This window comes from Cetorhinus maximus, chromosome 9 (genome assembly GCF_964194155.1).
Source record: "Cetorhinus maximus chromosome 9, sCetMax3.hap1.1, whole genome shotgun sequence".
Taxonomy (NCBI): domain Eukaryota; kingdom Metazoa; phylum Chordata; class Chondrichthyes; order Lamniformes; family Cetorhinidae; genus Cetorhinus; species Cetorhinus maximus.
Window position 1 is genome coordinate 65,005,480 of NC_135887.1, and position 21,769 is coordinate 65,027,248.

At 44.3% G+C, this 21,769-nt stretch overlaps 1 protein-coding gene across 1 annotated transcript in view; it reads right to left on the reverse strand.

Annotated features, from left to right (window-relative positions):
* LOC144685059 (mucin-6-like) overlaps positions 1–21,769 on the reverse strand; it is a 264,923-nt gene that overhangs the window by 54,494 nt on the left and 188,660 nt on the right. The window contains exons 20-21 of the mRNA XM_078549593.1: positions 11,830–11,986; positions 8,593–8,757 (exon numbers count right to left, since the gene is read on the reverse strand). Coding sequence (XP_078405719.1) covers positions 8,593–8,757; positions 11,830–11,986 — 322 coding nt within the window. The remainder of the gene's footprint in view (positions 1–8,592; positions 8,758–11,829; positions 11,987–21,769) is intronic.

Genomic DNA, 21,769 nt, shown 5'->3' on the forward strand with positions numbered 1-21,769 from the left:
GGGTACGTGACATTTAGAAAGGACAGGAAGTTAGGAAAAAGTGGAGAGGTGGCTCTGTTAATTAATGATGGTCTTCGCACATTAGAGAGGGATGACCCAAGTTCAGGAAACCAGGATGTAGAAGCAGTTTGGGTTGCGATGAGGAATGATAAAGGCAAGAAGTCACTTGTGGGAGTGGTGTACAGGCCTAATTGTAACTACATGGTAGGGCAGAGTATAAAAGAAGAGATAATGGGAGCTTGCCAGAAAGGTACAGCAATAATCATGGGGGATTTTAATCTACATATAGGTTGGAAAAATCAGGATAGTTTCTTAGAAAAGCACATTTTGGAGCCAAACAGAGAGCAGGCTAAATGTGACCTGGTATTGAGCAACATGATAGGATTAATTGATAACCTCCTAGTGAAGGCACCCTTAGGTACAGCGATCATAATATGAGTGAATTTTACATTCATTCTGAGAGAGAAACGAGTGCGTCCAAGACTAGTATATTAAACTTAAGTAAGGGCAATTATGATGGCATGAAAACAGAGCTAGCTAAAGTGAACTGACTTATGAGGTTAAGGATTATGTCAATAGAAGTTCAGTGGCAGACATTTAAAGGGATAGTTTAGAATACACAGAATATATGCATTTCAATGGAAATGGCAAATTCCAAGAGAAGGGCCCACCATTTGTGGTTAACTAAAAAAGTTAACGGAGTATCAAACTTAAAGAAAAAGCAAATCATTACACAATGATGGGTGGCATGTCAGAAGATTGTGAAGAATATAAAGAACAGCAAAGAATGACAAAAAGATTAATAAAGAGGGAAAAATTAGAGTATGAGAGAAAGCTAACTAGTAATATAAATATGGATGCTAAGAGTTTCTATAGATATTTAAATAAGGAAAGAGTTAAAGTGAGTGTTGCTCCTATAGAGAGTGCATCTGGGGAATTGATAATGGAAAGTAGGGAAATGGCGGATTAATTAAACAGGTATTTTGCTTCGATCTTCACTATAGGGGACATAAGTAAGATCCTAGAAATAGCTGTAAATCAGGAAATGGAAGGGAGGGAGGAACTCAGGGGAAAATTACAATCACCAGGGAAGTGGTATTGAGCAAATTGTTGGGGCTGGAGACTGACAAATCCACAGGTCCAGATAGATTTCACCCTAAGGTCTCGAAAGAAGTGGCTAGTGAGATAGTTGATGCACTGGTTTTAATTTTCCAAAATCCCCTAGATTGGGGGAAGGTTCCATTAGATTGGAAAATAGAAAATATGACTCATTTACTCAAAAAGGAAGAGGGACAGAAAGCAGGAAACTATAGGCCAGTTAGTCTAACATCTGTCATAGGGAAAATGTTATAAGCTATTATTAAAGATGTTATAGCAGGGAACTTAAGAAAAATTCAAGGCAATCAGGCAGAGTCAACATGGTCCTGTAAAAGGGAAATCATGTTTAACCCATTTATTGGAGTTCTTTGAAGGAGTCACATGTGCTGTGGATAAAGGGGAACCGGTGGATTTACTGTATTTAGATTTCCAGAAGGCATTAGATAAAGTGCCACATCAAGGCTATTGCAGAAAATAAATGCTCATGGTATAAAGGGTAACATATTGGCATGGGTAGAAGATTGGCTAGCTAACAGGAAGCAGAGAGTTGGCATAAATGGTTTTTTTTCCAATTGACAGGATGTCACAAGTGGTGTGCCGCAGGGATCAGTGCTAGGACCTCAACTTTTTACAATTTGTACAATACTTGGATGAAGAGACCGAAGGAATGGTTGCTAAATTTGCTGACAATACAAAGATAGGTAGGAACGTAAATTGTGAAGAGGACATAAGGAGGTTACAAAGTGACATAGATAGGTTAAGTGAGTGGGCAAAGATCTGGCAAATGGAGTATAACGTGGGCAAATGTGAAATCATTCATTTTGGCAGGAACAATGAAAAAGAAGCTTATTATCTAAATGGTGAGAGATTGCAGAGCTCTGAGATTCAGAGGGATCTGGGTGTCCTAGTGCATGAATTGCAAAAGGTTAGTATGCAGGTACAGCAGGTAATTAGGAAAGCTAAAAGAATATTTTCATTTATTGTGAGGGGAATTGATTACAAAAGTAGGGAGGTTATGCTTCAGTCGTACAGGGCATTGGTGAGACCACATCTGGAGTCTTGAGTACAGCACTGGTCTCCTTATTTAAAGAAAGATGTAAATGCAGAAGCAGTTCAGAAAAGGTTTACGAGACTAATACCAGGAATGGGCGGGTTGTCTTATGAGGAAATGTTGACATATAAACAATCACACTGCTTGGCAATCACCTTGTTAAAGACAATTGCTAGTTAAACAGGTGATGGACATTGATTATCCCATCTAAATAGAATAAAAAGAAACAGCTGGAACACTTTGTGTGGAAGTGACTTGGAAGTCAGTGGCACTGAGGAGTTGTCTTGAAAATGAACCAGCCTGGTTTAATTCTTCCACCACAACCACTTATTGTGTGTAACATGGTAGCAGATGATGAACTTTAAGCTTTGCTGATTGATTGCTGTAACTGAAGCTTTTTGTCTCAATCCTCTGGAGGAAAAGAAATGTACTGTTGCTGACAATTTAAGTTAAAGAATTGCAGAAGGACAGTGCAAAATTGCAAGGTTTGACTATCCGCCAATTTTTTCTGACTCTGAACCTTATTAGAAATGGAAGGCTGAAGTTGAAGTGTGGACCCGAGATACTCCCATGCCCCAGAAGAAGCAAGGTATGGCTTTTCCATTATCATTACCAGCCAAAAGTAAGATAAGGAATAAGATATTTTCAGAGTGGAAAGTGGATGATTTGGATAATGAAGACGGATTGAACCTTGTGTTACAATTTTTGGATAAGTTTTACAAAAAGGATGAGTTATTGCAAGTGTATGAAGCTTGGATGATCTTTGATAGGTTTAGGAAATCAGATGATCAGTCCATAGAAGAATATGTCATAGATTTTGATAAATGGTACAGGAGACTTCAGAGATTTGAACTTGAAATTCTGGAATTGGTATTGGCATTTAAATTACTGGACTGTGCTCACATTTCTCACATTGATTGTCTTTTAGTACTAACAGAGGTTCAATTCCGGGGGAAAGAATCTCTCCTAGATCAAATGGCTGCTGACCTGAGAGAATTCCTGGGGAAACAGTCGGTTCCCTGCCACTCTCTTTGCAAAGGTGAACAACTATGGTGTGAAAGAAAGGATAGAGGATTCAATGGTGGCTGAATTTTGAGGTCAACCAAATATTAAACGAAGACTCCAATACAAAGATGGGGTTAATGATGAGGTCTGAAAATTATTACAACCCTGGCCAATTTGAGAGTCGGGACAAAGAGCGTGTTTGGGACAGTGACCGTAGGTGTTTAAACCCAAAAAATGCACTGGGAATGTTTAATTGGTGTTTTCAGTGCGATTCCCAGTATTATTATGCGATGAACTGCCCACAGCGAAGGAATCGCATTTTTGAAGTGACCCACAAGACGGATTCATCTGAAACTGAAAATGATGATGGTGACTGCCACGATGGAATTGTATTGATCACAGAGTTTGAATCTGGTGATGAGTATCTTGATGATAGATTCCTTCAATAGTGCAGTTCTGGACAATAGTTGCACTTCTACAGTGTGCGGCATGGACTAGCTTAACTGCTATCTGGAGGGTCTCGATGAGGCAGACTGGCTGAAGGTCAAGGAGTATGAAAGCTCTCTCTGCTTCAGGTTCGGAGATGACAATACATTAACATCCTCCATCGGGTGGTCCTCACTTGTAAGATAGCAGGGATCAATCTGTTTCAGCACAGATGTGGTTTCTAGTGAGCTAGTGCTATTGTTAAGTCGATCTGCGATGAAGAAGGCTCAGATGACGCTAGATATGAAGAATGATAGAACAGTCGTGTTTGGAAAAAAGTGGTTCTACATTTTACTCGGTCAGGCCATTACTGCTTGCCACCAAGGAAGCCAGAGATTCCTCATCAAAAAGTTCATGAAGTTTTGTTCACTGCTGAGAATGAGAATTTTGTGGACAAAAAGATCATTTGGAAATTACATAGACAATTTGCACATCCGGCACCACAGAAACTGAAGACTCTGCTTCGAGATGCGGGAGTGGTCGATAAAGGATACGATGACCTTATTGAACAAATCACTGCTCAGTGTAAAATTTGCTTTAGATATCGCAAAACACCACCACGACCTGTTATGAACTTGCCACTAGCCAAGGAGTTTAATGATGCAGTGGCAATGGACTTGAAAGATTGGGACAAGGATAGGGGTATTTGTTTTACTACACTTCATAGATATGGCAACCAGATTTAGCCTATCCACTGTAATACGCAGTAAAGATAAAAGGACCATTGTTGATAAGGGCATGGAGAAATGGGTACGAACAGGATTAGGAACACCAACGAATTTCCTCACAGGTAATGGTGGGGAATTCACCAATAAGGAATTTCGAGATATGTGTGAAAATTTAAACATCATAGTTATGCACACTACAGCTGAGAGCTCATTTAGTAATGGTCTTTGTGAAAGAAACCATGCAGTAATAGATGACTTAATACATAAAATATTGGCTGATCAACCAGATTGTAAATTGCAAACAGCGCTAGCATAGGCGGTGCACACAAAGAACTCTTTGCAAATGGTTGGGGCTACAGCCCGTATCAGTTGATGTACAGAAGAAATCTGAAGTTTCTGTCTTATTGGATGCTCCCCCCCATCTCTAGAAGGGACTAGCATTAGCTCCACTTTTTCTGCCCATTTGTATGAGGGGAGAAGAGCTTTCCATTAAAGCTGAGGTTTCGGAGAAAATTCGTCAAGCCCTACGGCACCACATAAGATCATCAGGATTACAGCTTAGATAAAATCAGCAGGATTACAGTTTAGACAAGGAGACGTGGTATATTATAAAAGGGGAGGCTGGAAAGAGCAGAAAGGATCTGGCAAGGTAATCGGGAGCGATGGGAAAGTAGTAATTGTGCAACATGGTAATCAAAATGTTAGGGTACATTCTTCATGGTTAATTGGAACTGACTATACCTTTACAGGTTCTGAACAGGACATAGAACGTGAGGAGGCACCATACTCTCACACTGAGTAGTTATAAGGAGCAGACGATAGCAGATACAGGGTAGACTGACTATTAACAAAGTAATACTGAGGTACAGGATAACACTATTCATCCAAAAGGGCAACTACCCACAGTAGGAACAAAGGTAACATACATGCCAGAAGGGACCAGTGTGTGGAGGGATGCCACCATCATAGAGAGAGCAGATAAGGCCACAGGTAAATACAAACATTGGCTAAATGTGCAGGATGAAGGACAGGAGACAAGACATATCGATTGGCAAACTGGGATAAAGATGTGGAAACCCAGAAAGCGCAGTATGAGTTCTGACAGAGGACCAGAAATCAACTGTGACTCTAGAAATAAATCATGGACTTGCGAATGGGGTTCTGTTCGCATGGGAGAACAATCATATAGCAGTCATCCAGAAAGGAAGAGGAATGTGAGCAGAGGCCGTAGCTTAACAAGGAGGACTGGAGAGCAAGCTCGCAATCTCAATAGAAGTGGAAATCCTTGTGACCAAGAGATTTTAGTAGCTGCTAATAAATTGGAAAGTAAGCTGATAAAGGAAGCCAAACAGAAAGGGTTAGAAATTTGGAAGGAATTTGAGATACATTCTGAAATATCTGACAGAGGTCAGCCAGCTTTATCTCACAGATGGATCTGTACAGGAAAGGTACTCCCAGGTGGCACATATAAGGCCAAAGCGAGATTAGTAGCCTGAGGCTTTGAAGAGACTAGGAGATCAGGATGTCAGGGTGGACTCGCCTACTGTGGGGAAAGTGAGTTTGAAGATTTTTTGAGCCATTTTGGCATCCTATTCCTGGGAATGCAAATTGATTGATATAAAGGCTGCGTTTTTACAGGGTGAGAAGTTTCAAAGGGAAGTTTTTTTGAAACTGGGGATGTAGAAGGAAAACTCTGGAAATTGAACAAGTGTGTTTATGGGTTGAATGGTGTATCAAGAGTTTGGTATTTTTCCGTGAGGTCTGTCCTTTTGAAAACAGTTTGCATTCAGTTAAAGGCAGAGCCCGCGATGTTCTACTGGTACCATAAGGAGAAACTAGCTAGAATCTTTATCGTGCATGTTGATGATTTCCTGTGGAGAGGCTCTGTGGAATTTGAACAATGGGTAATTGAGAAGATAAAGAAGGAATTCAGGTCAGAAGTCAGGCTTCAGGGGCCTTTAAACACATAGGTTTAGACATTAAGCAGAGCAAGTTAGGAGTGACATTGAATCAACAATCTTATCTAGAAAATTTTAATCATATCCCAATAACTCATGATAGATCCTCACAAAAAGAGGATCCTGCTACCAAGGAAGAAATGGAACAGTTGAGAAGTTTTATTGGGCAGATGAACTGGTTGTGCACTCAGACTAGGCCTGACGCTATTATGATGCGTCGGAGCTGAGTACCATGATGAAACATGCTACAGTTGAGCAAATTCTGAGAGCAAATAAAACACTACTTTTTTAAAAAAAAATTCTGTATGCTCAAGTTTCCAGCCTTGGGTGATCCAGAAGATATGAGATTGGCAATGTGAAGCATCGCTAAAAATGACCAATCTTCCAGATGGGTATTCTAGCACAACAGGGTTTATCATAATCTTAGTGGGAAAGACTGATAAGTGTTGCCCACTGGCTTGGGAGGCCAAGAAAATAAAAAAGGTAAGGGAAAGCACCTTAGCTCCTGGAACACTGGCCTTGGTAGAAGCATTAGATATGGGGGATTTACTTATCCAATTTGCTGAAAGATATATTGTATAAGGGACAATGTGAGAAAAGTTTACCCATAGAATGTTATGTTGATAACTGGTCTCGTTGGGACAATGTTCATTCCATGAAAAGTGTCACTGAAAAAAGGTTAAGAATAGACCTAGCCAGCATAAAAGAAATGTTAGAGGGAAGAGAGATCTCTAACAATGGGTTGACAAAGTCACCAACTACTAAGACTGTTTCACAAAAAGAAATGCCTGCTCTCAGAAATTATTAAATGTATTGGAAGAGGGGTGTCTTATGTTATAATGATGCAATGAAAAAAACTTTTTTGTTTTATAATTGTTTAAGGAAATACAGGAACTATAGATATGGAAGTGCATGATATTATTTCCTTCTGTTTGTTTCAAAAAAGATGTTCTTTAAGTTTTTTTTTCAAATTTTTAATTTTAAAAAGAAAAGGGAATCTGTCAATATATAAATAATCACACTGCATGGCAATCACCTTGCTAAAGTCAATTGTTAGGTAAACAGGTGATGGGCATTGATTACCCCATCTAAATAGAATAAAAAGATACAACTGGAACACTGTGGAAGCTACTTAGAAGTCAGCAGTACTGAGGCATTGTCTTGAAAATAAACCAGCTTGAACCAAAAGACCAGCCTAGGTTAATTCTTCCAACACAGTCTCTTATTGTGAGTAACAAAAGGCTGGACAAGTTAGGCTTGTATCCACTGGAATTTAGAAGTGTAAGAGGGGACTTAATTTAAGATCCTGAGGGGTCTTGACAGGGTGGATGTGGAGGGGATGTTTCCTCATGTGGGAGAATCTGGAACTAGCAGTCACTGTTTTTAAAATAAGGGATGCTCATTTAAGGCAGAGATGAGGGGAAATTTTTTTCTATAAGAGGGTTCTGAGTCTTTGGAACTCTCTTCCTCCCAAGGGCGATGGAAGCAGAGCCTTTGAATATTTTTAAGGCCAAGCTAGATAGATAGATTCTTGATTAATAAGGGTGTGAAAAGGTTATCAAGGGTCGGCAGGAACGTGGGGTTAAGCTTACATTCAGACCAGCCATGATCTTATTGAATGGCAGAGCAGGCCTACACCTGCTCCTAACTAGTATGTTCATATGATACTGTTAACGTTTCTGTCTCTTCAGCTTTATCAACTTTAAACTTTAAATTTGCTCTCATGACCCTGCTCCTCAAGAAGCCAAACTTTGACCCCACCGTCCTTGCAAACTACCGCACATAGCTCCAACATGCCTTTCCTCTCCAAACGTCTTGGAAGTGTTTGTTGTCTCCCAAATCTGAACAACCAATTTTAAGATAATCAGTCAGGCTCGCAATGTGGCTCACTTAAGCTTGCGAGAAGCTGAATACATTAATACGTAGTATCATGTCCTCTGAAAGCAGAAAGAACATGTCCAGGCATTGTCTTTCTTTCAATTAAATAAAAGCATAGCGGAACAACTATTCCTTGGTGTATTCCCTGGTGCATTCCCATGGCAACACCTTGACCAACCAGAGTCAACTTGCCTTTTTTGAATTTAAACAAAAGTTTGGGGGATAACTGTTCCTTCGTGTATTCTCCATGGCAACACCTCGACCAGAGTCCACTTGCCAACCAATCAGCACCACTTTTCTCATGCAGCATAAAATGTATTTTCGGCAATACAAGGTATACAAATGAAATGAGGAAGGAAGGTGGCATTTGACCCAGGGGCCCTAGCAAAATTTAAGTCAAAAGGAACAAGGGGTAGAAGGGGAGAATTTCCACTAGTTGGAATCAGACCCAGAACAAAGGAAGATGGTTCTGTTGTTGGGCCAATCATCCCAGTCTCTGGATATTTCTGCAGGAGTTCTTCAGAGTCCTTTGCCAAAACATCTTTAGCCACTTCATAGGGATATTCACTAATGATTGCATGATTCCGTTCATGAATCCTCATACTGAAGCAGTCTGTGTCCACACACAACAAAACCTGGACAACATTCAAGTTTGGGCTGCTAAGCAGCAAGTAACATGTGGTGCAAATAAGTGCTAGGCAATGACCGTTTACATCAAAAATGAATCTCTTTCCCCTTGACATTTAATAACATTATCATTGTTGAATTCCCCACCATCAACACCTTGGGGGTTACTATTGACCAGAAATTTAACTGGATGAGCCATATAAAACTATAGCTACAGGAGCAGATGGGAGACTGTGAATTCTATGGCGAATAGCTCACCTCCTAACTCCCCAAAGCCTGTCCACCATCTACAAGGCACAAGTCAAGAGTGTGATGGAATACTCTTCACTTGCCTGGATGAGTGCAGCTAGAAAAGCACTCAAGAAGCTCCACCATCTAGGACAAAGCAGCCTGCCTGATCGGTACTCCCTCCACCACCTTAAACATTCACTGCCTCCACCACTGACACACAATGACAGTAGCGTTTACCAGAAACAAGAGACACTTCAAGGTTCTTTCAAAATGCGTTCCAAACATGCGACATCTACCATCTAGAAGGACAGGGGCAGCAAGAGCATGGGGTCACCAACAACCTGCAAGCTCCCCTTCAAGGCACACAATATTCTGACTTGGAATTATATTGCTATTTCAAAAACCTGGAACTCCCTCCCTAATAGCACTATAGGTAAACCTCTACCAGATAGATGTCAGCAGTTCAAGAAGGCAGCTCACCAGCACCTTCTCAAGGGCAATGAGGGTGGGCAATGAGTCCTGGCCTTACCAGCGATGCTCACATTCCAAAAAGAAATATTAAAAGAAAATACATGATTGACTAGAATCCATGTCAATCAGAAATAATCTAATAATTCCAGTTGATTTAAATAATTTGAAAACTAAACTGAAATCCTCTTCAATTTTTCCATTGAGGTTCTCTTTTTTTTTTATTTGCTCTTGAGCAGAGACCTAAATATATTGATCACCGATGTTGCCTCACTACACAGTTTGCAGTAGAAAAAAAATACCATTGTTGAAACTTTAAATGTGCCTCAAATTCAAGCTTTAACATGTTTCTAGAAATCTTCTAGAAAAAGCAAAGAAAGACCCTTTTACACCAACTCATAAGACTACTAATGCATGTTCTGAAATGCTATATGTGACACATATTTAAATGTGACTGGTAAGTTTTAAACTGTTCAGCGGAAAAAATATCCAATCGAAGTCCATATTCTTGAGGTTGCTGAGGTCTTAAAATAAAAACTGAGGGAGGTAGTAAATGGCACAAAAGACCATTTAATGAGTAGATTTAATCAAATTACTGTGAAATGTGTGTTCTTCTGTTGTTTTGTTTAAACGCCTAGTTTTCAAATGGAAATTTGAGTTTAAAAGGGAAGAAAAGAAGTAATTATGTTTCAACAGTGGTTTGGGTGATTTAATTTGTTCTCTTTTAATAACAAGTTCTCACGATGGTCACCTCAGGTTACCTGTTTTCATAAGTCCTTAAAGTCTCCCATTGGGATTGGCAGTTTTCCGTTGCACTTCCCTCACTTTGAATTTGTACACTCCCGACCCGTTTGGTCTTGATTTACTGCTGTTTTACTTTGAATCAATTGCTGTGTGATGAAGTACTGATATTTTCGACATGTTAACATATGTATATGTGTAGTGTACACAATGTGCCTTGGATGGATGAATGGATGGATGGATGGGTAGATGGATGGATGGATGGGTGAATGGTGGATGTGAGAAATAGATAGACAGATGTTATAGATTGTTGCAGTTATTGTTAAAAATGTGAATGTTTGGATATCCAAAATGGGCTTCACCTAAGTAACTAAAGGGAAATATTTTACCTTGAGCCAAATAATTATATATATCCATTGATAAATAAAATATGTAAATTCTAACAACAAAAAGATTAATTATTTGCAGGTACAAGTAACTTTATTAAAAAAAACATGGGCCCAGATCATTCAGTCAGGCTAGAGAAGGAACACACGCCGCTGACCATTTTAGAACTCCCCCCATACCTTTTCTATGCCCGAGCCTTGGGAACTTCCTGTACTGGCTCTAGCTTTGCTCCAGTGTTGAGCAGACTGGAGAAAACTTGTGGTAAAGTGCAACTGCAGCGAAGCTACACCCACTTTTCACCAATTGAAGATTGAATTGAATTGAAGACACGCCCCTTAAAGTCCATCTTCAGTTCATTGCTCTGCAAAGCTTTTACATATGCCTGGCTTACCCTTGACCCCTCAACCCTGTACCCCTGATAATGTTCACCACCACCCCAAAACACAGCTCATCCCCACCACATGCCCCAACACAGCTTATCCCCACCATACTTCCCAAAACAACTCATTCCCCTCCTGCAATGCTCAACCCGCACGCATGCATCTCTCGACAGTGCTCACCCCCACCAACATCTCCTGACAATATTCACCCCGCGCACCTCCTGACAATTCTCACCCTTCCCTCCTGGACCCCTACTCCCCCACCTCGGCAATGTTTAAGCCCTCCTCCCTGACAACGTCCAACACCCCCTCCACTGCACCCTTGACAACACTCAGCTCCCCTCCTCATCCTGACAATGCTCACCCATACTTCCCAACAATGTTCACCTCCCCTGCAAACCCTAATCATGCTCATCTCTCCCTACCAAAAAATGCTCATCTCCAATCCTCTGCCATACCAACTGCACTGTTGGACATTGTCTGGTGGGGGTCAACATTATTGGGAAGTGCAGGGGTGTGAACCTTGTCGGGGGTACAGGAGGGCAGTAAGTATTGTCGGGGGAGGGGGAATGAGCATGTCGGGAGGGTGTAGGTTGTGTCAGAGGTGGTGGCTGAGCAGCATGAGATGGCGTGAGAAGTATCAGGTAGTGGGGGCGCATCGGTGAGGGTTCCGATGGGGGCATTTTTGAAGTATTGGATGTTCTTGGTTCCAGCATAAACTGGCTGCCCAGAACTTCCCAGACAACATGATCTTTAACAGCAGCAGATGTCTCAAGATCTGGGCCATGGTTATTCTCGCTTCTGCCAATGAAATTATATCTTCAAGAATTTGAGTAACAAAAACTACTTACGGCAAAATTCAGGGGTTCTCCAGTCAATGCAGACACCAGCATCTATGCATGTTTTAGCATAGACTGCAACAGCATCACAGAGGCACTCACAATCCCCAACTAGCTCACAGCCACATGCATCTCGGACACAGTTGTCATAATATGGCATTCGGTAGACCTAAAGTACAAATCAATGAAAAAAAAAATTGCAATTTCATGTTTGAAGAATTATTAAAGGTGGAAAATGCAGGCCAATAGCAAGTCTTCTGCTCACTCTTACAGCACCAGTATAATGTATTTTAAGCAACTTTTTATTATCTTTAAAAGAAAATAATTTTTCCCTCAATTTGTCCATGCCAGCCAATTTAATTTTAATCATTAGTTCGGTGTTTATTGTGAATCCCTGGCCAAACCAAAACACTCATGTTTTAGAATTTGATTGAAGGATATAAGATCCTGAATGGCGTTGACAAGGTGGACTTGGAAAAGATGTTTCCTCTTGTGTGTGAGTCCAGAACTAGTGGGTGCAGTTTTAAAATAAGGTGATGAGGATGAGAAGGAAGGGAAAGGAGGCAACCAACAGAGTTCTCTCCTGGTCAGGCTGTCTGTTAACACCTTAACTAATTCCAATTGCAGTGAGGGCAGCCCCATTTCCTCAATCACCAACAGTCTCACACCTTAAGATCATAAGATGTCAGAGCAGAAATAGGCCATTTGACCCACTGAGTCTGCTTTGCCATTCAATGAGATCATGGCTGATCTGATAATCCTCAACTCCACTCTCCTGCCTTTTTCCCCGTAACCCTTGATTCCCTTACTAATTAAAAATATCTATCTCAGCCTTCAATATACTTTACGACCCAACTTCTACAGGCCTCTGCGGTAAAGAATTCCACAGATTGACTACACTCTGAGAAGAAATTCCTCCTCATCCGTTTTAAATGGGTGGCCCCTTACTCTGAGATTGTGCCCTCTGGTCCTAGACTCTCCCACAAGGGGATAAAAGGGGTTATTTTATGTACTCACTGCCCTAATGAGAAACATGGGCATGCAAGTTGCGAGAATCTGTCAAAATCTGGCCGTGTGGTTGACACTACACATTTAATCTCAGATATGACATTGAGGGTTGATCAATTTTGAGATTTGATGCAGAGAAGTGCGCTAGATCCAGCTGCACAAAAATACCTGCTGGCAAAAGGAACTATCACTTTCAATGCACATAGTGTGATGTCAGGATAGTTAGCCTTCATACTGAACAAGAATTCTGACAGAGAAACTCTGGAACTTGATTTTTCTCCCAAAATCACATGAAATTTGAATAAGCTGTTCAGTTTTAGCTATGGGCAAATCCATGTCATTAGGCTGACATTGAAAGGGATTTTGGACCCAATCAAACTTTGTCACATCCAAACCAGGGAAGAGAATGCAAAGTACATTCGATTTGGTTATCGGACGGAAACTTGGAACTTTGAGGGAGGGTGCTGGAGCTCAAGTTCAGTATATTACTTTCCTAAAATGTGTGTTTCTTCATGAATATTGTGATTCGACCATTCAGTTGAAAAATATTGTATTCTGTCCTTGCATATTATTCTGTTCATTTAGTTTCCAAAATATGTCTGTGACTTAAGCAAGGAGGCAAATCTTGCTTTGGTCACACAGAAAAATCAACAATTTTTTTTTAATCCATTGCAATTACAAACAGCTGATCCCTCAATTCAAAACAAGACCTTTGCAGTACCCTTCCCCTTGACAGCCAGAGAACCTCTGTGTGAAACACACTACATTATAATCAGAACCTATGGGAAGAATGGTCCCAGAATTGCACGAAGTGCGGTAGCGTGCGTGAAAAACATTTTACCCGCCGGCCGCTATAGCGGATTTTTCTGTTGCATTGGCCCCTTCCCACCTCATGATTTATGCAGTCACCGGAAAACTGTCTCGCTGGCGGGCAGCCTCCGATTTACCATGCTATTACCTTGCCGCTTCTTCACTCCGGGCACCATACTTGAACTGTAGCCGCATGTATAGTTCTCAATGTTTGCAGCCCAGGACTGCTCCAGTGAAGATATGGCCCCAAAAGCCAAGAATAGGGCAGCCCCCCAGTTCGGTGATGCAGCCCTGGGATGCCTTTTGGACAGCGTGAAGCTCTGGCCGCAGGAGGCCCATCAGCCTTACCAATCTGGCTTGGGAGGCGGTGGCAGAGGTGGTTAGTGCCAACCCTGTACACAGGTGGTCGGCCATCCTGTGCAGAAAAAGGATGAATCATCTCATCTGTGCTGCCAAGGTAAGTCAACCATCTCATCATTCTCAACTCACCAGTCACAAGCCCATCCACGTTCATTGACTTCTCACTCACTGCCAGCTCAAGGGACATCACCACTCTCACACACACCCTTACATCGCCATCTGGACATCGCCTCCTAATCCCGTCCTTGGCTCCACTAAGCACACATGCATGCCTGGTATCCTTCTCATTTGGCCTGGCATGCGCTCTGTTCACACTCTGTCCATCTGCTTTAATGCAGACAAGGTCGTGCACAATCAACAGGAGAGGTCCAGACCAGGGGTGGAGTGCCGGGCATCAAGGTCCTCACTCCATTCGAGAGTCACGCATTGGAGCTGGTTGGAGAGGACGTGGACCATTCCTGCGGTGACGGTGAGGTCAGCGGCAAGCATCCACATGAAGATCTTGCACCAAATCATTCCTCTGTCAATGCTACTGAGTCCACTGTTCTGTAACTCACCTGCCAAGCATGATTAATCTCCACTTTCTCTCCTAGGCACATCTGCCACGTCACCCTCAGGCAACCTTACCCCAACCCCAGGGTCAAGAGCAGCTCGGATGAGGAGCCTTAGGGCAGCACCATTGAAGACCCGTCGTGGCCTCACCCACACACTCCACCAGTGCAGCAACACATGCCTCAGTGGGACCTAGATTTAGAGCAGCCTTGGGACCACAATCTGGTGAGCACAGCACACAATCTGTTCCATGGCAGGTGGAGGCAGGGACATTGGAGGTCGCTGGCACTTGGAGGACTGCTGGAGGAAAGGAATCTTCTGAGTCTGAGTCAGATGATGAGCCTCTAGACTTGGTCCTCAATCAGTTGTTGCAGCTGTAAAGACAATTACAGGAACATCAGGAAGGGACATCTGGTGCACTCCTCAGGTTGCAAGGGACAATGGAGGCGTCCATCCGCCTCAAGTCCAAGGTGATAGCGCCGGCATGCCAACGTACCGAGGTCAACGCTGGTAGGATTTTTAAAAATTATTTGTTTACGGGATGTGGGCTTCGCTGGCTGGGCCAGCGTTTATTGCCCATCCCTAGTTGCCCTTGAAGGTGGTGGTGAACTGCCTTCTTGAACCGCTGCAGTTCATGTGGTGTAGGTACACTCACAGTGCTGTTCGGGAGGGAGTTCCAGGATTTTGACCCAGCAACAGTGAAGGAACGGTGATATATTTCCAAGTCAGGATGGTGAATGACTTGGAGGGGCACTTTCAGGTGGTGGTGTTCCAATATGTCTGCTGCCCTTGTCCTCCCAGATGGTAGTGGTCATGAGTTTGGAAGGTGCTGTCGAAGGAGTCTTGGTGAATTCCTGCAGTGCATCTTGTAGATGGTACACACTGCTGCTACTGTGCGTTGGTGGTGGAGGGAGTGAATGTTTGTGGATGTGGTGCCAATCAAGCAGGCTGCTTTTTCCTGGAAGGTGTCAAGAATCTTGAGTGATGTGGGAGCTGCGCTCATCCAGGCAAGTGGGGGAGTATTTCATCACACTCCTGACTTGTGCCTTGTAGATGGTGGACAGCCTTTGGGGAGTCAGGAAGTGAGTTACTCATCGCACAATTCCTAGCCTCTGACCTGCTCTTGTAGCCACTGTAGCGGTTGCTATGGGAGACCTTCCCATCCTGCACTGCTGTGCGGGCTGAACTCCATTGCTGACGCCATAGTCGGCCTCCAACAGTGTCAATGTGAGAGGGGTGAAGGGCGGCTCGATCTCACTCTGGCTTCCCCTTCTCCTCAAGGAGTCAGCCAGGGGCCAACAGTCACCAATAAGGAAGAGGATCAGCAGGTGCACGCCCCAGGACCATCTACCCAGATGAGTATGGGAGCGTCCGGCCAATCTAAATCCCCTCTTCCTGTGACTCTATCATCTCCAGCTCCACAGGCTGTGGAGGGTGCACTTGCCCACAGCAGGATACCCAAAGCAGGCTGGGGCCCTCCAGAGGACACCCGCCAGGGTCATCATAGACAGGGTGTAGCAGTCAGCAGGTTCCCTCCACCTCCACTGTGATATGGGGTGGGGGGGGAGGGGGCACCAATATGTAGCGACAGGTTTAGGAAGGTTAAAAGATGTAGGTGCATCATGTGGGCACAGGTGCTAATCACTTGTACATAATGCTCACTATTGTAAATAAACCCGCAAGAATTTCTCCTGGTCTATGGCTCCTTGCTATGATGAGCAGTGTTCGTGTCACACAGATGTGAAACCTTGGTTCATGCGCAAGGTAAAGGCAGGTGTCTCAGTCCAAGGCTGTACAGTGTAACCCTCAGAACAAAGTGATGGTCCGGCTTCACACTCACTGGGCACATCAGTGATGCCTACACCTCGATGGTGCTTGTCATTGTCACGGGCAGGCATCCCAGAGTTCCGTCATTCTCTCTGTGTGCTCTCAGGACCTTTTTTGAGGTAGGGCTGGCCCCCCATCTCTTCAGCATATGTCCGGTGGTGGTGTGATCCTGAAGGGGTCAGGTACTGAAGGCTGACAAAGGATCAGGAGCATTTAAAGTTTCATGGCTGCATCTCCATGATATAACCCTGATCACAGAGCGCAAGCGAGCTACCTTCAGTCACACAGGACTCAGATGTTCACAAAGGCAATGTGAAGATCTAAGGAATGTCCTTGCTGCATGTCGCCATCGTGCTCCTGGAATCTTGCAACTATTAGGGCCTCCACTGTGTTTCCATGACATGAACCTGAGCACTGAGGATAAGTGTGCTGCCATCAACCACACAGGAGTCAAACGTTCACAAATGCAAGGTGAGAATATCAGGACTGTCCTCACTGCATCTCATCATCTTCCTCCACGATGATGCCTCATTTTTCCAGTACGGTGGCCTCATCAACGGCATCCTCACCTTCGAGGATCTCATCACCATCATCCCCTTCGATGTCTTCCTCTTTGGAAGAGACCTGCTCAGCCAGATCCTCCCCCAATTGCAGCGCCAGGTCGCGTAGCACACAGCAAGCTATGATGATGCACAACACCCTCTGGAAACTCTCTATTGCAGTGTTCCACCAGACCTGTTGAGGCACCGGAACCTCATTTTCAAGATGTCAATTGTTTGCTCCACTAAAGTCCAGGTTGCAGCATGAGCCTTGTTGTATCGTCTCTCTGCTGCAGTCTGAGGCCGCCACACTAGTGTCATCAGCCACGGCCTCTGTGGGTAGCCCTTGTCCACGAAGAGCCATCCCTGCAACATCTGAGGACACTGGAGGATGTCAGGGATCAGAGTCTTGCTGAGAATGCAAGAGTTGTGGACACTCCCTGGGAATTGTGCACAGACCTACAGAATGCATTTGTGGTGGCTGCAGGCCAGCTGAACATAGTGAGTGGAAGCCCTTGCAGTTGACACACTGGACTGCTTGTTGCCACAGAGATCTAAGCACCACGTGAGTGCAGTCGGTGACACCCTGCAGCTGTGGAAAACCAGAGGCACACCACTGGATCATCAGGCTCCATGATCCTGACTTCTCCTCCTGCAAAGAGAGAGATGCGTGGGTTAGCATATGCGTCCTGAGGACCTCTCTTGGTTAAGTCTCTGGCTCTGGCTGTGTCTCAAGGCCCCTTTACGCATGCCAGGGAGAGCTGGCGTATGTAGTGCGCTTCATGGCTGCCAGAAACCGCTGCAAATCCCATTGCTCTTGCTTCCTGGTTTGCCTGATCCCAGTCGAAATGCAAAGTTCTGTGACCTCCTGGATGCACTTATGGGTGGAGGCTTGCAAGATCCCACACAGGTCACCTGTGAAGCCCTGGAAGGAGCAGTTCTGCAAGTCGCACAGTCGTCCAATTGTTATGGTGTAAAAATTCAGCACCGTGGTCACTTTCACGGCCACTGGCAGTGGTTGCCCTCCATCTCCCCATGGCGCCAAATCCTGCAGTAGGTGGCATATGTGACCAACTAGTTCCCTAGTCATGTGCAGTTTGCAGCGACACTGCCTCTCAGTCTTCTGCAGGACTGACAAGTGCCATCCATAGACACTTGGTCTAGCGAGGCAACTAGAAGCGACAGCTCACTGTGGATCTTCAGCTGCAAGGGTGGTGCTCCTCCCATTGGTGAGCCTGGAGCCTCCATCGCAATCCTTTTCCTCTCTGCTCCCTGTAAGCCAGGAGGCACACCACTGGATCATCAGGCTCCATGATCCTGACTTCTCCTCCTGCAAAGAGAGAGATGCGTGGGTTAGCATATGCATCCTGAGGACCTCTCTTGGTTAAGTGTCTGTCTCTGGCTGTGTCTCAAGGCCCCTTTACGCATGCCAGAGAGAGCTGGCTACCAATCGGATGGCCAGTATGTAGTGCGCTTCATGGCTGCCAGAAACCTCACCCACCTCCGCCCCATTCCACTTGACCAGTTGGCGGCAGCTTTGGCCACTGGACTGCATGCTGTGCTCTCAGCAGCTCCTAACCCGCACTGCAAGGCTGCACTGTTAGCTTGAACCATGAGGGATACTGAACCATACCTGAATAATGACATTGCAAGGGGCTCTGAGCACCTCCACCAGTGACTGCTCCATGGCCACCTTTCACAAGGGAATTCTGCAACTTGTCCAGTCATCCAAATGTTCTGCATCCCCCTAAAACGCACTTTAATTTACAGTCTGCGCCCAAGGGGTGAAAAAGTTCTGGAGCATTTGGTGGTACATTCATGCTTTTGCGTTTGCTTGAGTGGGCAGAAATGCTTCAGAGGCCCGACTCCAAGCATGTCAATGGAGCTACAGCTGAACGCTCTCAGCTGCAAAGAATGCTCACATTTTTGACAAGCTATTCCAAGTGCGTGGCTGCTCCCCTCACCCTCCACCCCCCCACTCCCTCGGGTACGTGCTTGTGTGCTTTCACTGGTCCACGCTGCCTTGACAACCCCCTGGCTCCAACCACACTGCAGCCCTTGCCCCGGCAGTGCACTGAAAGCCAGCTGGGAGAAAGTGACTTGCCTATGTGCCCCACACAAATGCACAGCGCCTCTTCCTTGATATCTTGTGGGAGATCCTCATGAGCACTGTACAAGGTTGTGTGCACTCACCTCCAAGTTCTCCTCGAAGTTCAGCTCGCCAGATGTATGCCTTTTAAAGGCAGTCGTAAATCACTGTGTTCTGAAGTCACACCAACGTGGGAGTTAAATTTGACATGGGAGGATGATTCTGGCATGCGCACACAACGGCGAGATGCAAATGCATTAAAAATAAGTTCCCAATGTTGGTCGGCAGGAACCGTGGTCCACCATTGACAGGTGGAGTGGACAATCACAAACTGGTTTCACGATGGTATAAAACCGATTTTTCGCCTTCTCGCCATATTGTCCACTCACGCTGCCAAAGACGTCCACCACCAATGGGAGTGGAAAATTCTGACCTATGTCTTCACGCAGTTTTGCAAACAGATACGCACCAAGTGGGTGAGGTTGAATGTAGTTCACAATTGATGTGACCCACTGCAATACTTCACCTCACTCCGTTCTCAGTTCATCAGTTGCTAGTCGTTCCCTGTGAATCATGCAGTGGGTCCAAATAGTAGATGGAACAACCCTCTTCACCATGGCACACATACCTGACTTAATTGTGGCCTACCATAGATGGAGCACCATCAGTACAAAATCCAACCATGTGATCCAAGGGAATCCTTTTGTCCTCCATGTATCTCTGTAGCACACTGAATGTTCCCTATGACATTTCGTGGTCAGGGAGTGGAGAAAGAACAGAATGTCTTCAAGAATATTATTCTCCCACATGTAGCACACAAAAGCCAATGTGTATGCATCACAAGCCTTGGTGCTCTCATCAATTTGAAGAGCAAAAACAGATGTACATTTCAGGCGCTGCACCAACGTTGTTTCCTGATCAGTTGCAAATGCCTAAATTCCTGGTTTCACGGTGTTGTTCAAGAGGGCTACAGATGTAAGTTTATTTGTCTCTGCCTCCTCCGACATTATTTTAAAATCAACTTTCCACTAGCTTATTGTCTGTGCAATCCAATAGCATGCCTCAAAAGATACTCTTTGAGCTTTTTTGGAGGTGGTTAAAGTCCTCTTAAACTGAAATTGTTGCCGTGAAAGTTCCTCTTTTCAACTTTGGAAAAATTATTTTGGTTTCCCTCCGCATTTTTTGTGAACGATACGAATGTGCGAAGTAGAGGCAGGATTAGGCCATTCGGCCCCTCAAGCCTGCTCTGCTAGTCAATAAGCAGATTGTTGTCTCAACTCCACATTCCACCTATCCCCAATAACCTTTGACTCCCTTGTCAGTCAAGAATCTACCTATCTCTGCCTTAAAAATATTCAATGAGCTTGCCTCTGCCGTTCTCCAGGGAAGAGAGTTCCAAAGATTCATGACTCTCTAAGAGAAACAATTTCTTCTCATCTCCGTCCTAATGGGGAAACTCCTCAGTTTTAAACTGGCTCCCCTAATTCTAGTCTCTGCCACAATGGGGGACATCTTTTCAGCATCCACCCTGTCAAGTCCCCTCAGGATCTTATATGTTTCAATAAGATCACCTCTCAGTCTTCTAAACTCAAATGGATACAGGCCCAGCCTGTCCAACTTTTCATCAATAGAACTCCTCAACTCAGTTATCAGTTCAGTGAAACTTCTCTGAACTACTAAGGTATTTATATCCTTTCTTAAATAAGGAGACCAAAACTGCATACAGGACTCTAGATGTGGTTTCACCAATGCCCAGTGCAACTGTAGCAAAACATCCCTCCTTTTATATTCCATCCCCCTTGCAATAAACAACAACATTCTATTTGCCTTCCTAATCAGCTGGTGTACTTGCATACTAACTTTTGCTGATTCATGTACCAGGACACCTGGATCTCCCTGTAACTCAGATTTGCAATCTCTCTCCATTTAAATAATATACTTTTCTATTTTTCCTGCCAAAGTAGACAAGTGCACGTTTTCCTACAATATACTCCATCTGTCAATTTTTTGCCCACTCGCTTAACCCATCTATGTTCCTTTGCAGACTCTGTCCTCTTCACAACTTACTTTCTTACCAAACTTTGAGTCATCAGCAAGTTTAATAACCGTACATTCGGTCCCTTCATCCAAGTCATTCATATAAATTATAAATAGTTGAGACCCTAGCACTGATTCCTGTGCCACTCCACTAATCAGATCATGCCAATCCAATAATGACCCATATATGGCTACTCTGTTTCTTGTCAGCTAAACAATCCTCTATCCATGCTAATGTTTATACCCATGCCATGAGCTCTTACTTTGCGTAGTAACCTTTGATGTGGTACCTCGTCAAATACCTTCTAGAAATCTAAGTACAGCACATCCATGGATTCCCCTTTGTCTGCATCATTTGTTACTTCCTCAAAGAACTCCAAGAAATTAGACAAACATGGGGCAGAATTTTGCCCCCGTTGGGCAGGCTCGGCGGGGGCGAGTGGGAGCGGTCAGGAAGCTGACCACCCCCGTGATCAGGCCATGACCACAATTTCACGGAGGCGGGCCAAGTAAGGCCAGCCCAGCATGAACACCGGCTGCAGAATGTTCAAGAAGGGGCGGGCAGGGGCAGGGGTCTGTTGGCCGCTGCGTCTAATGGCGACCCAGCGGCTGGTTCAAAAATGACGCAGGCAGCCCCAGGGAAGCTGCCCATGTCACAGTTGCTGCAACGACAGGGCTGCAAACGAAGATGTAGATGCAAGGCGGGAGGTGAGGTCGGCTAGGCAACCGG